The sequence below is a fragment of the Sander vitreus genome, chromosome 1, assembly GCF_031162955.1.
Source record: "Sander vitreus isolate 19-12246 chromosome 1, sanVit1, whole genome shotgun sequence".
NCBI classification, from domain to species: domain Eukaryota; kingdom Metazoa; phylum Chordata; class Actinopteri; order Perciformes; family Percidae; genus Sander; species Sander vitreus.
The window spans coordinates 13715905-13733369 of NC_135855.1; the positions used below are offsets into that span (position 1 = coordinate 13715905).

Here is a 17465-nt window from a genome sequence, read left to right on the forward strand (position 1 = left end):
AAATGTTTCAAAGATAACCATAAAGTTAATGCAGTTTACAGATATTTATATTTAAAATCACAAATATCATCGTGATCCATTTTGTTTACTTGCTAACTAAACAGTGAATAAAGTCTAATCAAACTGTCTATTGATTTCTCCATGGCTGCAGAGATATCATAGGGTAAACCCTTACTGGTGGATAAAGAGCATTACAGAAATCATTATTTTCTTGTTACAGTTTTTCACGATCGCTATGACAATTTTTTCAATACTTTTAACAACTTTCCTAAACTCTTAACGCACCAACACACCTACAACACACAATTGGCAAAATCACACATTGTAAACTAAACTCCAACACTGATTTTCAGAATACAATAATTCACTAACACAATACACTATGTCCACCAAAACAATGCAATCATGTGTCTAAGTCAAATAATTCTTCCAAAACACTAACACATGTTCTCTCCCAACAGGAACATTTAGTCAATCATAGAACAATGTCATACAAAACACTAACATCCCATGGAATTACAGAAACTGCATTATTTTATGTGTCAGGTCTGCCCTTATACAATAGACAATAGTATATTGTATCGATCATAGATTGTGTTTTGCACTGCAGTTTCTCTTGAAGCCTCTCTACATTTTTGTTTTGTTGGGTTTAGTAAATGCATGCATATTTTTTTTTTTTTAAAGATTATTTTTTGGGCTTTTCCTCCTTTATTTGACAGGACCGCTAGTTGAGAAAGGGCAGCGAGAGAGGGGGAAGACATGCAGGAAATAGTCACAAGTCGGATTTGCGTCAAGGCATAAACCTCCAAGTATATGTGCGCCTGCTCTACCCACTGAGCCAACCCAGCCACCGTTTTGTTTCTTTTGCTACAGAGATTCAATACAAAAAATGAATGACCCATCTCAGAGTAGCTTTATAGAATGTACGGTTTATGAAAAAAAGGAGATAGACAGAATTGTCCTGGTACTCCTCTTCCTCTCCCTCGTGAAGGCATTTTTCTTATTTTCTGTGTTCATCTACAGTATATTGTTAAAATAGGTCCTCTTTTACTGTAGTACCATATGATCATGCGATTAAAAGAACCTCAACACCTGAGTGGTGTGTTTCCTAGAAGGGAATCAGCCGTGATTGATCTATTTGCATAACTTCAATCAGCTGTTTCTCAATAAATGCATGTATAAAATGCAGGGGATATATTTGTGTTTCAATTTACGATATGAACAGCTGCTCACTTTGACTTTAGCCTTTAAGTTAGGTTGAGAACATGTTGTTATCTGTTCTGACATAGAGTGTGAAAGCATTTGTAAATTGGTCAGTAAAAAGCCATTGTTTTGGTCTTGGTGGAGCTTGTGTGTAAAAAACGTTCAAGCATTTAAAATGTGTGTTAACTGTATGCATTTTGTGTCAAAGCAACAAGAAATGTGTTAATTGTATAGCCTACACAGACGGATGTTGTGCTAACTGTGTTAAGAGTTTAGGAAAGTTGTTAAAAGTATTGAAAAAAGTGCCATAGCGATCGTAAAAAACTGTAAAGGGGCAATCCACAGATTGTACACATAAAGGTCAGTGTAATCATCCTGTAAAGACCTTTTTGAAGTCGGAGAAAATAGCCGGTGTTGCAAACTGGGGACTTGGAGTTTCAAGGACCTGAGGCAGGGATGTTCAGCGAATTCATTGGTTGATTAGAAATGTAGGATCTGGTGTTTTTGGACTGTAGATTGACCCATACTAAGAACCAGCAGTCAGGATATCTCAGCCCCTGCTACTTTGGTTTTGACATTCTTTTTTAATCTATCTCTTGTAAGTCTTGTGAGTGCGCTTATTCACTTTCTGGCAGAGATGAGAAGATCGATACCACTCTCCAGTGGGGCCTATCGATCAATCTTCTTATCCCTCGTAAGAAAGCGAGTGAGCGTATTTTCCCAAATGTTGAACATTTGCTAAAATATTTTTATTCAGATGAGATCTTATATTTTTGCACTAGCTAGTATCAGGCGAGAATTCAGGTCAGAGGTAAGACTTATTTTAGTTTTCACAGTTCCCACCTAATGTTGGCCCCAGTTTGTGCTTTTAACTATTGGTTTCTCTAAAAGATAGTTAAACTTTACAGTTTTCTGAAGGTATTTCGGTGACCAGCAAAGACTGTTCTAACTTAGAAAAACCAATTGGATGAAAAAAAAAAAATTGTCCACTAAAGGATTTTTAAACCATTTCCCAAGTTATGACTGCATCCGATCAATAAAGCTGACAGGCTGCCAACTTTGTTTTGATTTGGTCCTTGGGGATTCTGAAAATACGCCCTCTCTGTCTATCAGATTAATTTAGAGGACTTTATTAAACAACGCTCTTGGTTCTCCAGGCCTTCCTTTCTGCAGTTGAAACTGCTCGGATGTTTAATAAAAACACATTCATTGAATGGTTTAGCTCTTATTTGGCCAACAGGAGCTTCTCTGTAATGATCGGTGACCTCTCCTCATCACCTGCTCCTCTCTCCTCTGGGGTACCACAGGGAACCACTCTTGGCCCCATCGTCTTTTCTTTATATATGTTGCCTTTAGGGGCAATTATAGGCCGGCACAACCGTGTCAATCGTTTCATTGTTACGCAGATGATTTGCAAATGTATCTGCCCATGAAGCCAAATGACAGTGACATGCTTAATTCTCTGCTTAACTGTATTAATGATATTAAGCTGTGGCTGTCTTAAAACTTTGCTCATTTGAATGAGGATAAAACTGAGTGTATATTCTTTTGGTAATTCTGCATGTTAAACGTGCCTGGCTCAAAGTTGGGTGGTTTGTACGTTAGGCCAGCTGTTAAAAATCTGGGGTTGATTTTTTGACAGTACCATGAAATTCGACAAACAGATTAATAATGTTGTTAAAATTAGCTTTTTCCAGCTCCGTCTTCTGGCCAAAATCTTGCCCTTCTTACACAGGCGTGATGTAGAGAAGGCAATTCACGTCTTTATTAGTTCAAGGCTGGTTTACTGTAATATACTTTATGTTGGGCTCAATCAAACTTCTATTTCCGGCCTTCAACTTGTGCAAAATGCTGCTGCTCGATTTTTACCGATGACCTCCAGGTGCGCACACATTATCCCCGTTCTCTACACTCTCCACTGGCGTTTTAGAATCGATTTTAAGATTTTATTGTTTGTTTTTAAGGCCATTAATGGCCTGGCTCTGGTGTATCTGTCTGTGATTTGAACCCTTCCCGAAAACAACAGGTCATTGCTTGCGGTCATCCAATCAACTGGTTTTAGAAGTCCCAAGGTTAAGGTTCAAACTGTGGGGTGATCACGCATTTGCAGTTGCAGCACCGAGACTTTGAAAGAAGTTTCCTCCTGACATCTGCACTATAACAGATGTAGCTCGTTTAAAATTGAACCTCAAAACTTTCTTTTCTTCCTGCTTTTATGTATTCTTTGTCTGATTTTACTGCATGTTTTATTCCTTTCTGATTTTACTGTATGTTATGTTTTAATCCTTTTACTTCATGTAAAAGCACTTTGGATACCTGGTGGTTGTTGTAAATAAATGTTGATTGATTAATTGATTGATAGACATATACAATGTTTAATTTGTAGGCATATCTTCACACCTCATCAAACAGGACAAACTGACATTCGTTGGTAACACCAGGAAGGTGCTGACATACTGTAAGCAATGTGCATTTACTAGACTCTTCTTTATGGCATCATTTAGTTACAGTTCTTCACGAGAATGACTTGTTGAAATCCATGTTGCCTGGAGTATTTTATGCACATCCTTTTGCTCTGATGCAGTGCATGTTAAAAGGCATGCAACGTATCGTAACAGGTTCAATAACACAAAGCCTTGTTGCCTTAGTTACAAAGTAATGCCATAAACCATGTGGAAAATAATGAAACCCATTATAATATTTGAAAGGGTATAAAAAAGGTACTTGACTATTTACAAAATTCAAGTTAATTTTGTACAAAGTAAAAGTGCATCAAATGTTTAATTTTTTCCAGGATAAAAATATTACATTTTTTTCCGATTGCTATGACAATTTTTTCAATACTTTTAACAACTTTCCTAAACTCTTAACGCACCCACACACCTACAACACACAATTGACAAAACAGTTAATTTCATGCTCAAAATCACACATTGTAAACTAAACTCTTACACTAATTTTCAAAATACAATAATTCACTAACACAATACACTATGTCCACTAAAACAATAAACATGTCTCAAAATCAAATAATTCTTCCAAAACACTAACACATGTTCTCTTCCAACACGAACATTTAGTCAATCATAGAACAATGTCATACAAAACACTAACATCAGATGGAATTACAGAAACTGCATTATTTTATGTGTCAGGTCTGCCCTTATACAATAGACAATAGTATGTTGTATTGATCATAGATTGTGTTTTACACTGCAGTTTCTCTTGAAGCCTCTCTACATTTTTGTTTTGTTGGGTTTACTTCATGCATGCACTTAGTTTCTTTTGCTGCAGAAATTCAATACAAGAAATGAATGACCCATCTCAGAGTAGCTTTATAGAATGTACGGTTTACTGTATGAAAAAAAGAAGACAGAGACAGAATTGTCCTGGTACTCGTCTTCCTCTCACTCGTGCAGCAATTTTTCTTACTTTCTTTGTGTTCATCTTCATTGTTCCTTTTCCACACAAAATCCAGGGGATATATTTGTGTTTCAATTTACAATATGAACAGCTGTTCACTTTGACTTTAGCCTATATGTTAGGTTTAGAACATGTTGTTATCTGTTCTGACATACAATGTGAAAGCATTTGTAAATTGGTCAGTAAAAAGCCATTGTTTTGGTCTTGGTGGAGCTTGTGTGTAAAAGAAGTTCAAGCATTTAAAATGTGTGTTAACTGTATGCATTTTGTGTCAAAGCAACAAGAAATGTGTTAAATGTATAGCCTACACAGACGGATGTTGTGCTAACTGTGTTAAGAGTTTAGGAAAGTTGTTAAAAGTATTGAAAAAGTTGTCATAGTGATCGGAAAAAACTGTAAAAGAGAAGCAGTGAACTCTTAAGACCGGATGCAGGTTTAGAAGATTCTCCTCTGTAGAAAAAGATCAAGAAACTCTGTAAACGTCTCTGTAGGTTAAACATCATGAATCTTTGTACTCTGGCGACTTTAGTTAAGTTTTGTTTCTTCATAAATTATTATGCAAGTGAGCTGAACATGTTGCAGATAAAATCTTTTAAACATCGAATTCAATATACAGTATAGTAACTTTACATTTGCGGTAGCTTTTGGGTGGCAAGTCACCCTTGAGGTTTTTCATGTATTTCAAAATTTACCATAAGAGTTAAATAAATACACATCAGGAAGAGACAAAAGAGTGATTGGCTAACGCTTGCCTCAAGGGCAAATTGTGGCCTGAAATTCTTGGGACAGATCGATCAAAGCTCGCTCTATTCTCTTTTTTTTAACGACCGGAAAAAGCACCAGAGCTCCAGTCTGAAGCTAGGAAAATGAGAGCTCAAAGATCTGTGAAGGTTCGACAAGGAGGGCAGTGAATACATAGACAAAGAAGGCCCTAATGCCGCAACAGTGCAGGGATGCTAAGTGAGTGTGACAGTGCTGACTCATGGGGGTCAGGGGTTGTTGCGTGGGACAGATCCAGTGCACTGAACAAGCTTTGCTTCAGCGGTCATGCGGAGCTGTCTATGTGGCGCCACTTTGGTGTTGAGGAGCAGGGGGGAGGTGGGTTGGTCCCTGAGTGTCGGGTCCCCTGTGGAAAAGTTGTCTGCTGGGGGCCCTCAGCCTGCGTTACCGTTCTTCGGCCACTTTCCCGTTTGCCTCCTGCTCGTCCTTGTCTCTCCGCTTCTGCCTCCGGAAGAAGCCGAGCTGGGAGGGAGAGCAGTGAAACAGAGAGAAATAAGACAAGAGGTACAGCCTAACAAGACTGTGCATGAAAGTTCATTCGTGCCCAAGGGATCAGTATGTGGGATAATCATCTGAAGTTAAGGTCCATTTAGTCTATATCCACGGCGTTCCACTTCCGGGATTGCTCCGTTGCTGCCGGATCACTCTCTTTTCAGCCGGATGTTTGTTACCTTCCGCTTTCTTTGTGTTGTAATTTTAAACTCTGGTGGATTAATGAGGACTATGGTTAACTGCTCCTCAGAACTCTGCAGGGTAAATCCAGACAGCTAGCTAGACTATCTGTCCAATCCTGAGTATTATTCTTTTTTTTTTTTGCACGACTAAAGCAGTCTTTGAATGTACACGTTCCACCAAAACAAGTTCCTTCCCGAGGCTATTTTGCAGTGGCACTATGGCTCTGTCGGGCGCTTAGTACCGCCCAAGACGATTGTGATTGGTTTAAAGAAATGCCAATAAACCAGAGCACGTTTTTCTCCCTTTGCAGAATGCTGTGTGGACTAGCCAGACCCTCCTCCGCAGCGCTGTGGAGGAAGGTCAGGCAAAGCGAGACTAAGGTCTATTTAGCAGCTTTTTCTGAGCTTTCAACTGCATCTCACAGTCTTCAATCAGTGAATGGAACTGGCTCAGGTGTTATTAGATGACCAATGTTTCACACTTAGTTCATATGATGACAACTACGCCATTTACATGTGATGAAGATCCATGAGGTGGTTGAAAAGCTAAATTAAGGTTTCTTTGTCACAAATACAAAGCTGTGCTTTTATATCATTTACAGCTGTACATTTGATTGATTATTTTTCTCAAATGCTCTTTTGTTTAATTTATGACCCTGCAGAGCCACACAGGTGTTTTCAGGTGCTCTAACTGATTAGACCTGTGCTCAAATTGTGTGGAGATACAGGTGTCATTTGTCAAGCCCAAACAGCTGCAACAAGCCAGAGAGATGTTAATCAAACTGCAGACACCGACGCAGTCCTAAAATCAATAATATTACTTAATATTAATAATCAATAATAAGCAAAAATAAGTAAAATCACCTGTGTGGGTTTACCATGAGTGTGCACGGCCTTTCAGTTTGTTCAATGTTCAAACATTCCTTGCTTTCCCTTAAAAAGGTAAAAGGACCTGCTGTCTGAATGTATATTTGTCATTTCTCAGTGTAAAGAGGCCAATAGCGTCTTGTGAACATGAACAATTCTAACCCAAAGCACTTGTTGCCCCAGAGAAAAGCATGATATTTATGATCCATGGTCGCCCGGAGATAGATTGTGTGTTTCAGTCAATGGCTCTTGTGTTGACCATGAATGTGAGGCTGCCTTTATTGACTGTTAGACCTTTTGCTACAAAATGAGGTTCTTTCTACATACAGTACATTATAGCTATGCCAATATTTCTTCAACTAGAAAACATGAACATGAAGGGAACTCACGTGGTTTAACTGTTTTATGTATTGTATTTTTCTCTTTCTCTAAGGGCTATACGCTACTGGTCAAAAGTTTGCGGTCACTTAGAAATTTCCATTCCACTCCATTACAGATCGAATAGCAGCTGAGATCAGTTGCATTGTTTTTTTAATCAGGGCAGCAGTTTTCAGATTACATTATGTGCTTACATAATTGCAAAAGGGTTCTCGACTGTTGTAGAAAGAAGTGGCTGATCTTTAATGCAATATCTACATTGCCCATTATCGGCAACCATTCATCCAATGTTCCAAAGGCACAATCTGTTTACTAATCTGATATCATTTTAAAAGGCTAACTGAGAAAACATTGGAGAACCCTTTTGCAATTATGTCAGCACATAATGTCATCTGAAAACTGATGCCCTGATTAAAAAAACAATGCAACTGATCTCAGCTGATATTCTGTCTATAATGGAGTGGAATGGAAATTTCTAAGTGACCCCAAACTTTTGACCGGTAGTGTACATTGGATAATAATGCAGCTAAACTTCTCTTTTCAAGATACGAGGCACAACTACTAACTGTCCTTAACTATATAAACACAATTTTAAACTGAAATTCTGTGATAGTCTGTCAATTAATAATATTGCTTTCAGTGTTAGTCTATCTCTGATTGTTATTTTATATCTACCAGAGGGTGGTAGCATAACCCTAAACCAAAATACTGCTGTGACTACAGTTTATGTTTAAATAGGGCATATAAATACTTCAGATAACTTCAGAAAAGCAAAATTAGTTTGGTAGTAGAATAATAAACTACTACCTACTTTAGATTAAAAACAGCAGCAGTACTGAGGCACACCTGATCTTTGCTAGTCTCAACAAAGTTGAAAAATTCAATATCTTGACTAATAATGTGCATGATATCATTGACTTACTTTCCATAGAGCGAGAATGAGCAGGGCTAACAATAAGAGTCCTCCCAGCGTGCTTCCAATGATAATCCAGTTAGGGATTCTGTAATCTCCCTCCTTTCTGATCTCCAATATTATCTGTGGGCGAGATAAGCCGACATATGAATCAGAATACAATTTCTCATTTCTTTTTTTTAGATAAACACTGAACTCAGTCAGCTAAGGTTATCATGTTATAATGCAGAGTTTATTTGTTCATCTTATACAAAAATGAAAAAAATAATGTTTAGACCTTTACATAAAGTACCCAGGTGTAAATGTATGATAGTGGGTGATGAAACACTAAAGATGAAGCATTCTGTGACATTCACAGGCAGTGATAATGCATCCAGAGATGATGATGATAATATTAAATTATAAATCCAGACATTTGTTACTGTAATTATATTCAGCCCATGGAAAATCGTGGATATTTTACAAAGATGTGTACATATGTAGAATTAACAATGAACATTTTTCATAAATTGTCCTGAAACAGGACTGAAAACCTTCTTTCTTAATGTATATATTATTTATAAAGGAAGACTTGCAGCACAGATTAGAACCAGGTTTATCACAAAAATCCATTTCCCTTTTTACACTAATAATACATTTAGAGCTTACGTCGGCGAAAAAGACATCAGTATGCATTGGCTCAGAAAAGCCTAATAAAGAGAAAGTGTATGACTATTTGTACTGGCCAATAGATGGCAGCAAAGATTAGTGTATGAGTCCAGACTTTTACATGTTGTGCCGCTGGTCCTTTCGGTCCCTAAGCACCACACAACACATGAGCTCCAATACCAACCATTGGTGTCTGATTCTTCACAGTTTCAGTTATCCAGTGCCATGCTCAACTGTAGCAGAAACCACTTATATATTTCAATAAGGTTGTCACTGCAGCAAAATATGTTCTTGTTTAGCGTTAAAGATACTATACTATTTTTATACTTTCAGACCATTCTAAGTCTCAATACATTTTAAAGACTGATCTCCCTAAGCACAAAACACTGTATTCACACATGGATATGATAGATATCAGAGAGAGGCTAAATCTGTTAAAAAGATGATGCTATTATGAATTCAGATTTGAGTTGGGTCAAACCCAGGACAGAGGCAGTTTACAGCATTACTTGTTGTTGACTCACATGTCTGACAGGCCTTTCTTCATGTAAAAACATGGGGCTGGAGGAGGGGAGCTCCACTGATGCACTGGTTCCCAGTTCCAGGATTTTAAACTTCAGCTGGAGAGGAAATCAAAACATGCTGCCAGTTCTCACAAACACATCACAAAGCTGAAAGATTACAAAGCTGTCATCACTACAGAGTCAAAGCAGAATAACAGCAAGATGACTAGAGCACTGTCATGCTTGTGTGTTATTAAGAAGCTGGGGATTTTTAACTTTATGAATGCATGCTTTTTTTTTTAATACTCACTGTGTGTAAGGTATCTATTCGTAGTGCTCCTGTGATTCTAACTGCAATTTCTCTGTAGGAGGCCACAGTGACGGTGCATTGGATCGGCAGAGTTAGGGTATTGGACCGGTTCTGTTTGAGGAAACCAGACATCAGCCATAAGATGATAAAAGGTTACCAAGTTGGAAATAAAAAGATTATTTGGGAATGAGTTTGGTTGGCTTGTACTTTACCAAGCGAGAGAAGCGTGAAAGGTCCTCAGGTGACGCCCTGCTCTGTGCCACATGCTGAGGTGGTAAACAGCGCGTACCATCTGTCTGAGGTGTGACATGAGAGTGAAAATACCTGTTAGTATGTGACAACCTTATGTATGCAGAGAAAGAGTGAAATATTAACCAAGAATTAATATGGCCCTGTAATTTAAGAAAGTTTAACATCTTGGGAGATATGAGAAAATCAACACCAATCACATGTCTTTATGGTAAGTACAGAGATTAAGTCAGGACGTTGTTAGCCTAGCTTAGCATAAAGACTGGTAGTAGAGGGAACAGCCTGACTTTGTCCAAAGTTAAAAAAAAATAAATAAAAAAAAACTACCAGCACTTCTAAAGATGTCTTACTTTGCATATTTCTAAAACTGTTGAAATATTCCTTTAGGTAGGCCCTAAATAACGAAGTTTGTAAATAAACGATTAGTTGTGCGGAGTTCAAACTATTTCTGTACTAGCTCTTTAAATAGCAGTAGCACCCCACTACATACACTACATATGTATATAATAGGTGCTTAAACATAATCTAATAGTTGCACAAGCAAAGAGGAACTCAGCAAACTAATTAAACCCCTCCCCCGAACTGTGCTGTGATTGTCCAATCATAGCTTGGCAACTATTTCACTGAGCAGTTTTATCAATTATAAATTAAACTTGTAATTTTTAAGAAGAAGAGTGTGCTATTATTTTTTCAAAAGTTACATATTCTCACTTTAAAATCAGTCAAACTTTGAGGCTCCACACTCACCTGGTCAATATAGACGTCAGATATCTGCAGAAGTTGGTTCCCATTTTTTGTCATTTCTGGGATCTCAATATTCAGCTGCAGATCCTTTACTGGAAAGTAGCCAAGGTTCTGGATCTAAGAGACAATAAGGAGTAATTTGTGTAAATTATTTTTAAGCTCCAGCTCCCCTGCAACCCTCTAAAGGAAAAACGGGAATAGCTAATGAATAAACGGATTTCCAAGCAGTGTTTTCCTGTACAGTAAATTTAAGTGATGCTAACCAGTCCTTCCAGAAAAATGCGGAGTTTTTTTGTGATTGTTGCGTGCAAAAATCCGTGATTATGCGGCACGTTTTCTTAATAAATGTGATGGAATATGCTGGATATTTATGCAATTTTTTCCGCGGGAACAGGAATGTGGGAACTTGCAAAAATTAGCGTGAACTTGCAAAAACTGCGGTCTCATCATAGCTTCATCGCGGGGTTTGCAGCTTTTCGATGATGTTCACGTCGCGTAATTACGTCACTTCATAATGTTCCCATGGCAACAGGGGAAAATGGTTGCTCTTGTGTGAAGTAAACGCAACATTTTTCAACTTTCTGCCAAGATATATGTGACTTTTTTGCAACAAAAATGCGGGGATTATGAAATCATGCAAGCCCCGCATATTTTGCGCGGAAAGTGCGGCGTATTTGAAAAAAAGCGGACTAAATATGCACACTTGGTGATTATGCATTGAATTATGCGATCGCATAATCACGTTTTTCTAGAGGGACTGGCTAACTGCTTCTCACCTGGAAAGTGAAGTTGAAAGGAGGACCGATAACTCCAGGCTCCTCCAGTGCCAGATCTGATTTGATCTCATATCGAGTCGGATTTGAATCCCTTTTGAAGTACAGAATAAACAAGAACAAGTAAAAATGTGAGTAATCTATTATTGTCCATTTATCTGGGCTTTAAAGCATATGTCATGAAGTCAAATAAATGATAACAATTCCAGCTACAGTATCTGCAACTTATTTTCCCACACTGATTCGATGGCATCTGGAAAATGCTGAATAATACCACTTTGCTCCAGTTACTTGCACTTCCAAGTTCATTGCTTCCAAAATCAACTCAAGAGCTTCAGCAACATGCATTGTTTGGTAAGACGTTGAGAAATTGACAAACCTAGTGAAGAGAAGGTCAGCCTCATATTTCAGTGAGTAATAGATTTCATTGAAATTATCAGCTGTGCTCATTTCCTCGCCATCGCTGTTAAGAGAACGAGACAAAAAATATTTAAAGAACTTGAGCAATGATGTTACAGCGGGACACACCAGTTCAAATATTTATCCTTGTAGATCAATTGCAATTGCGGCTTTTTATCTTATCATGACCTCGCCACATGGTATGTAGGGTCGAAGTAATGCTTGGTTGGTATTGTTTGCATGTCTTCGTGGCGCATTAGCATCAGTAAAGACACCAAGGACAGTTAAGGACAGGCTTGCATTTAGATGTCAATTGTTATAAAATACAGATAAGGGTTCACACCTTCTGGCCTCCAGGACAACCCTGACATGCTCTAGGAAGACAGTGTGACTGAACTCAAACTCCAGACGAAATGATACCTTTGAAATGATACAGAGGAGAAAACACAGTTTAGACAGTTTTAACAGTTTATCATCATTACATTTTAACAACAAAAAAACACTAAGCGCACATGTCAGAAGCTTCTTTTGACTCCATACTGTATGCTACTGTATATAATACACCGTCCCCAACAGTAAAGGCTCTGCATTATGGATTAAGGCATAAGCCTGCAATAACCTGCTGTAAGTCCCGGGCTTTGACCCCAGGCAGCACAGTTGGTGCTGCTAAAAAAACACGCACACACACACTCACACACACACACACACACACACACACACACACACACACACACACACACACACACACACACACACACACACACACACACACACAGAGCCCAAAGGCAGAAGAAAAGAGAAGGCAGGAGACAGATAGAAACAGAAGAGATCATGGGTTTGTGAGAAAATGGAAACCATTAGACAAAGAAAAACAGAAGGGAGAACCAGGAAAGAAGAGGAGAGGAGGATTGACTGGCAGCAGACAGAGCCGAGCTGAGCATTGTTTATAGTCCTCTATGCCGTAATGAAATCCTCCGTCTGACCAAAGAGGAATGCATAACAAGGTTTACTGTAGCTATCCTCCTCCATATAGACTGACTCATCCTTGACAGACCACAGATATAGTACATATACATACAAACATGATGATCTAGTTTCAGTGGTGGAAAGTACATTTGCTCTAGTACCGTGCTTGAGTACGGTTTTGAGGTACTTGTACTTCACTTTAGTATTTCGATTTCCTGCTTCTTCATACTTTTAGTCCATTACATTTCAAAGGCAAATATTTTACGCCACTGCATGTATCTGACAGCTAGAGTTAGTAGATACTTTTTAGTTAAAGATTTCACATTAAAACTATTTGACTGGTTCTTTTCAGTCTGTGACCCCTTACTAAAATCATTTGCGGCTCGGAGAAGTAACAAAGAACAGGTACTTTTACTTTTGAAATTTGCTGATAATACCTATGTACTTTTACTTCAATAGGAATGTGAATGCAATACTTTTTCTTCTAATGAAGAACACTGTTGTATGTATACTCTACTTAAGTAAGGAATCTGGAAACTTCTCCCACCACAGCCTATTTTTATATAATCTTATCCTATTAGTGGAAAATGATCTCTTGTTTTTGTCTTTGATATGAATGTCCTAGAACAGAAAGGTTCATCTTGTTGCCCAGTCCTTTTTTCAAAATAATTGGATGATCCTATGTTGATGGTCATTCCGAAGAAATTTAGATGAAAACACACACACACACACACACACACACACACACACACACACACACACACACACACACACACACACACACACACACACACACACACACACACACACAAATAAGAATGCACAGACACTCACATGCATGCGAGTGGTATGGGTTTGGAAGACATGATTGTCCGTGGCTAAAGGATGTTCGTGCGGCAGCATAGTTAAACATGGAAATTCAGAGCATTGACCTCTCCTTCCTTCTCTGGGTTGATGCAGTCCACGCACTTCCCTAAGCCACATTCACTGTCAATCATTAAACTATTAACAATGACTAGTGCCCACGAGACATAAAAAAAAGTATGATCTTAGACTTCACTTTGATGCAGCAGTAGTAAATTTTATAGTACATCCTAGTTCTACACAGGTCAAAAGCAACCAGAAAAGTCAAAACAAGAGTGATAACTGGCTACTTTAAAAAGCTTGCCCTGAGGTTCCTACTCTCTAAACAGCGGTTTGGGCAGGCTTGGCAGAACCCCCGTTGTACAATCAGCCTCGTTTTAACTCTGTGCCACATTTTTAAAAGGCTCCCGACCAGAGCAGATCAGCCTTGTGGCTCTGGATGCTGTTCAGGCTGAATGAGTGGGTATAAATCACTCAGTGAGTTTTAAACGGTGACCGGAGTCCTCTTGGTTCAGTTGTTGGGGAGTTGGAAATGTAGTGATATGTTCGTTGCCCCGGAGATGACTATTGTTTGTGATAATGACGTGGTTAGGACATTTCATCAACTCTTTCAGTCACCTTCATTACTTCATTCCTACAGTATTTATCAGCATATGCTGTATCAGCCTGAAAGACTATTGTTCAGACATCAATGGGAAAGACGGCTTAGGTATAATCTGCTCACTTTTTTAACAGCTTTTTATTGCACTGTGCGATGTACCATCAGTGTCATCCCTAGCAAAGTTAATTCAAACATCACCCTCTTAAAAATAAAACTTGATGCGATGCTGTAAAATACACTGGAAAGTGCAATAGTCTCATAAATATTGTTGACATTACAAGCATGTGGAAAGGCAGAATTTAATGTGAGAATCAGTAACAGATGAGAAAGAACACTCTCAGCATCTTTCACTCAGTCTCACCTGGTGCACCAGGCTAAAGTGGAGGGAAAATGTCCTTAATGGCCAAGGAAGAAAGTTCTTCTGTCCAGTTTACCCTGTTGCTAAGATGTATCCTGAAAATAATGTTATAACAACCGAAGGGGGAGCTTATTTAAATTTGTAATGGTGTATAGAGGAAGAAGGTATTGCTTGACTGATTTTTATGTCAGATTAAGGTACAGATACTTTAACCATTAAGACGATGCTTTCGAAAACATACAAAGTCACTTTTAGACAACTGTGCGAGCAACAGGACCCACATACAGTATGTTTTGGCTTGTGTTCCATAAAAATCTCCAAACTCCACACTGTCGGTTGTCAGTTACACCAAGATGTTGTGTGATGTATGTGCCAGTGACAATGTGTCCTTTTTCTAACTGAATTATAAACATATGAAAAATGTGGAGGTTCATTCTTGATCTTATGAGTAATGTCATGGGACGACACCTGAGCAAGTTTCATTCACTGAAGAAGGCCGTGGGATATAGACAAAAAGCTCCAGAAGAAGCATGACTTTTATCACATGAAAAATCCCTAGTTAAAAAACAGTAAACACTTTACCAGTTTGGAAGAATGACCAGTATTTAAAATCACTCATTTACTCTCTCTGGCACACTGCAAAATGTCTTGACTTCCACTAGTTTGCTGGTTAGGCACCTTTCTGTATCACGCTGGAGAAAGTAAGATACTGTATGAAGGGCTCTCTAAAAACCTTTTTCAAAATCTGGAAGCCTTTCTGGATCACATCAAATCCTTGACACTGGTGCCTGATGCTGAGGGTGGCTGATTCGCACGTATGCCCTCCCTGGTGCTTTGCTTTAAATTAAATAATTTATTGTATTTACAGTTGTGTTCAGAATAATAGCAGTGTGTTTAAAAAAAGTGAATAATGCTCAAAATCCTTAGAATAGCTTTTAATTCCATAATATCAGTGCATTGGGAACACTGCACATTCAATTCCAAATCAAAACATGACCAAAATTGATCACGTTTGTGTTATACCTTTACAGAAAGTGAAGAAAAAGGAATATTAGGCTGTAGCATTTTTCTTTACAAACTCAAACATTTACTGTATAAACTGAAAAATGTCTCATGGGTTTGCTTTACTTTGAATCACTGCACTAATATTTAGTTGCATAACCATTATTATACCAACTGCTTCACATCTATGTTGCATGGAGTCGACCAACTTCTGGCACCTGTGAACAGGTATTCCAGCCCAGGGCGATTGAAGACAAGGACGATGATCCACAATTCCTCTGCATTACTGGGTTTTGCCTCAGAAACAGCATTTTTGATGTCACCCCACAAGTTTTCTATAGGACTGAGGTCTGGGGATTGGGCTGGCCACTCCATAACATCAATCTTGTTCATCTGGAACCAAGACTTTGCTCGCTTACTGGTGTGTTTTGGGTCATTGTCTTGTTGAAAGACCCATTTCAAAGGCATTTCCTCTTCAGCATAAGGCAACATGACCTCTTCAAGTATTTTGATGTATTGTAACTGATCCATGATCCCTGGTATGCGATAAATAGGCCCAACACCACAGTATGAGAAACATCCCCATAACATGATTTTTGCACCACCATGCTTTACTGTCTTTACAGTGTACTGTGGCTTGAATTCAGTGCATGGGGGTCGTCGGACAAACTGGCTGTGGCCCCTAAACCCCAAAAGAACAATTTTGCTCTCATCAGTCCACAGAATGTTGCCCCATTTCTCCTTTGGCCAGTCAATGTGTCCTTTGGCAAATTTCAACCTATTCAGTACATGTCTTTTTTTCAGCAATGGGACTTTGCGGGGGCTTCTAGCTGATCGCTTTGCTTCACATAGCCTTCTTCTGATCGTAACAGTACTCACAGGTAACTTTAAGTCTTCTTTGATTTTCCTGGAGCTGATCATTGGTTGAGCCTTTGCCATTTTGGCTATTCTTCGATCCATTCAAATGGTAGTTGACTGTTTTTTCCCACGTCGTTCAGGCTCTGGATGCCATTTCAAGGCATTTGAAATCATTTTGGCTGAGCAGCCTATAATTTTCTGCACTTCTTTATATGTTTTCCCCTCTCCAATCAACATTTTAATCAAAGTCCGCTGTTCCTCAGAGCAATGTCTGCAACGACCCATTTTGCTGAGTATTTCAGTGTGAAATGCACTATAAGCACAACATTTGCTTCCTTCCTTCTTTCAATATGCCCCATAATTGACACCTGTTTCTTCACAGAATTAATCACCTCACTAATTGAACACAACACTGCTATTATTTTGAACATGCCCCTTTCAATTACAGATTCAATTACACAGAATGAGCAGCATGCATGTCATGACTGTTGGGTCTGTTGGTTTTCTATGACTCTACAACACTTACTAGTACATTATTTGCTATGTAGAAATATCACTTAAAAATGATTTATGAGGTTAGTGATGTTGGACTGCTATTATTTGGAACACAACTGTATGTATATATTTACTTATAGCAAAATGTGAATGTGCAGCCTTCTTGATTTCTGTGGCTAATTAAATCCTTTTTTTTTTTTTTTTTACTTTCATTAACACAGCCCCTTTTGCACTTCCTACTTGGACTTTATAGTAACTTGAACTTTGTTAAGGTTAAAGGGCATGTGCCTGGTCTGGGAAACTACACAACATTGTAGCAACACATTTCAAAATCATAATGTGCTTTATGGGGACCATCTGCTATGCATTTGTTTGTGCATAGAACTGCAAAAAATGTTGAGTCACAGGATACAAACTAAGATAAGGATGTTAATCGTATCCTCTAATGTGTTGTTTT

At 38.5% G+C, this 17465-nt stretch overlaps 1 protein-coding gene across 1 annotated transcript in view; it reads right to left on the bottom strand.

Annotated features, from left to right (window-relative positions):
- Nucleotides 1-3315: 3315 nt before the first annotated feature.
- The window catches only part of itga11a (integrin, alpha 11a), a 55457-nt gene continuing 41307 nt past the window's right edge, over nt 3316-17465 (bottom strand). The window contains exons 22-30 of the mRNA XM_078272573.1: nt 12208-12284; nt 11845-11928; nt 11469-11559; nt 10696-10809; nt 9912-9995; nt 9700-9810; nt 9411-9506; nt 8248-8361; nt 3316-5868 (exon numbers count right to left, since the gene is read on the bottom strand). Of these exons, the coding sequence (XP_078128699.1) occupies nt 5791-5868; nt 8248-8361; nt 9411-9506; nt 9700-9810; nt 9912-9995; nt 10696-10809; nt 11469-11559; nt 11845-11928; nt 12208-12284 (849 nt within the window). The 3' untranslated portion in view covers nt 3316-5790. The remainder of the gene's footprint in view (nt 5869-8247; nt 8362-9410; nt 9507-9699; nt 9811-9911; nt 9996-10695; nt 10810-11468; nt 11560-11844; nt 11929-12207; nt 12285-17465) is intronic.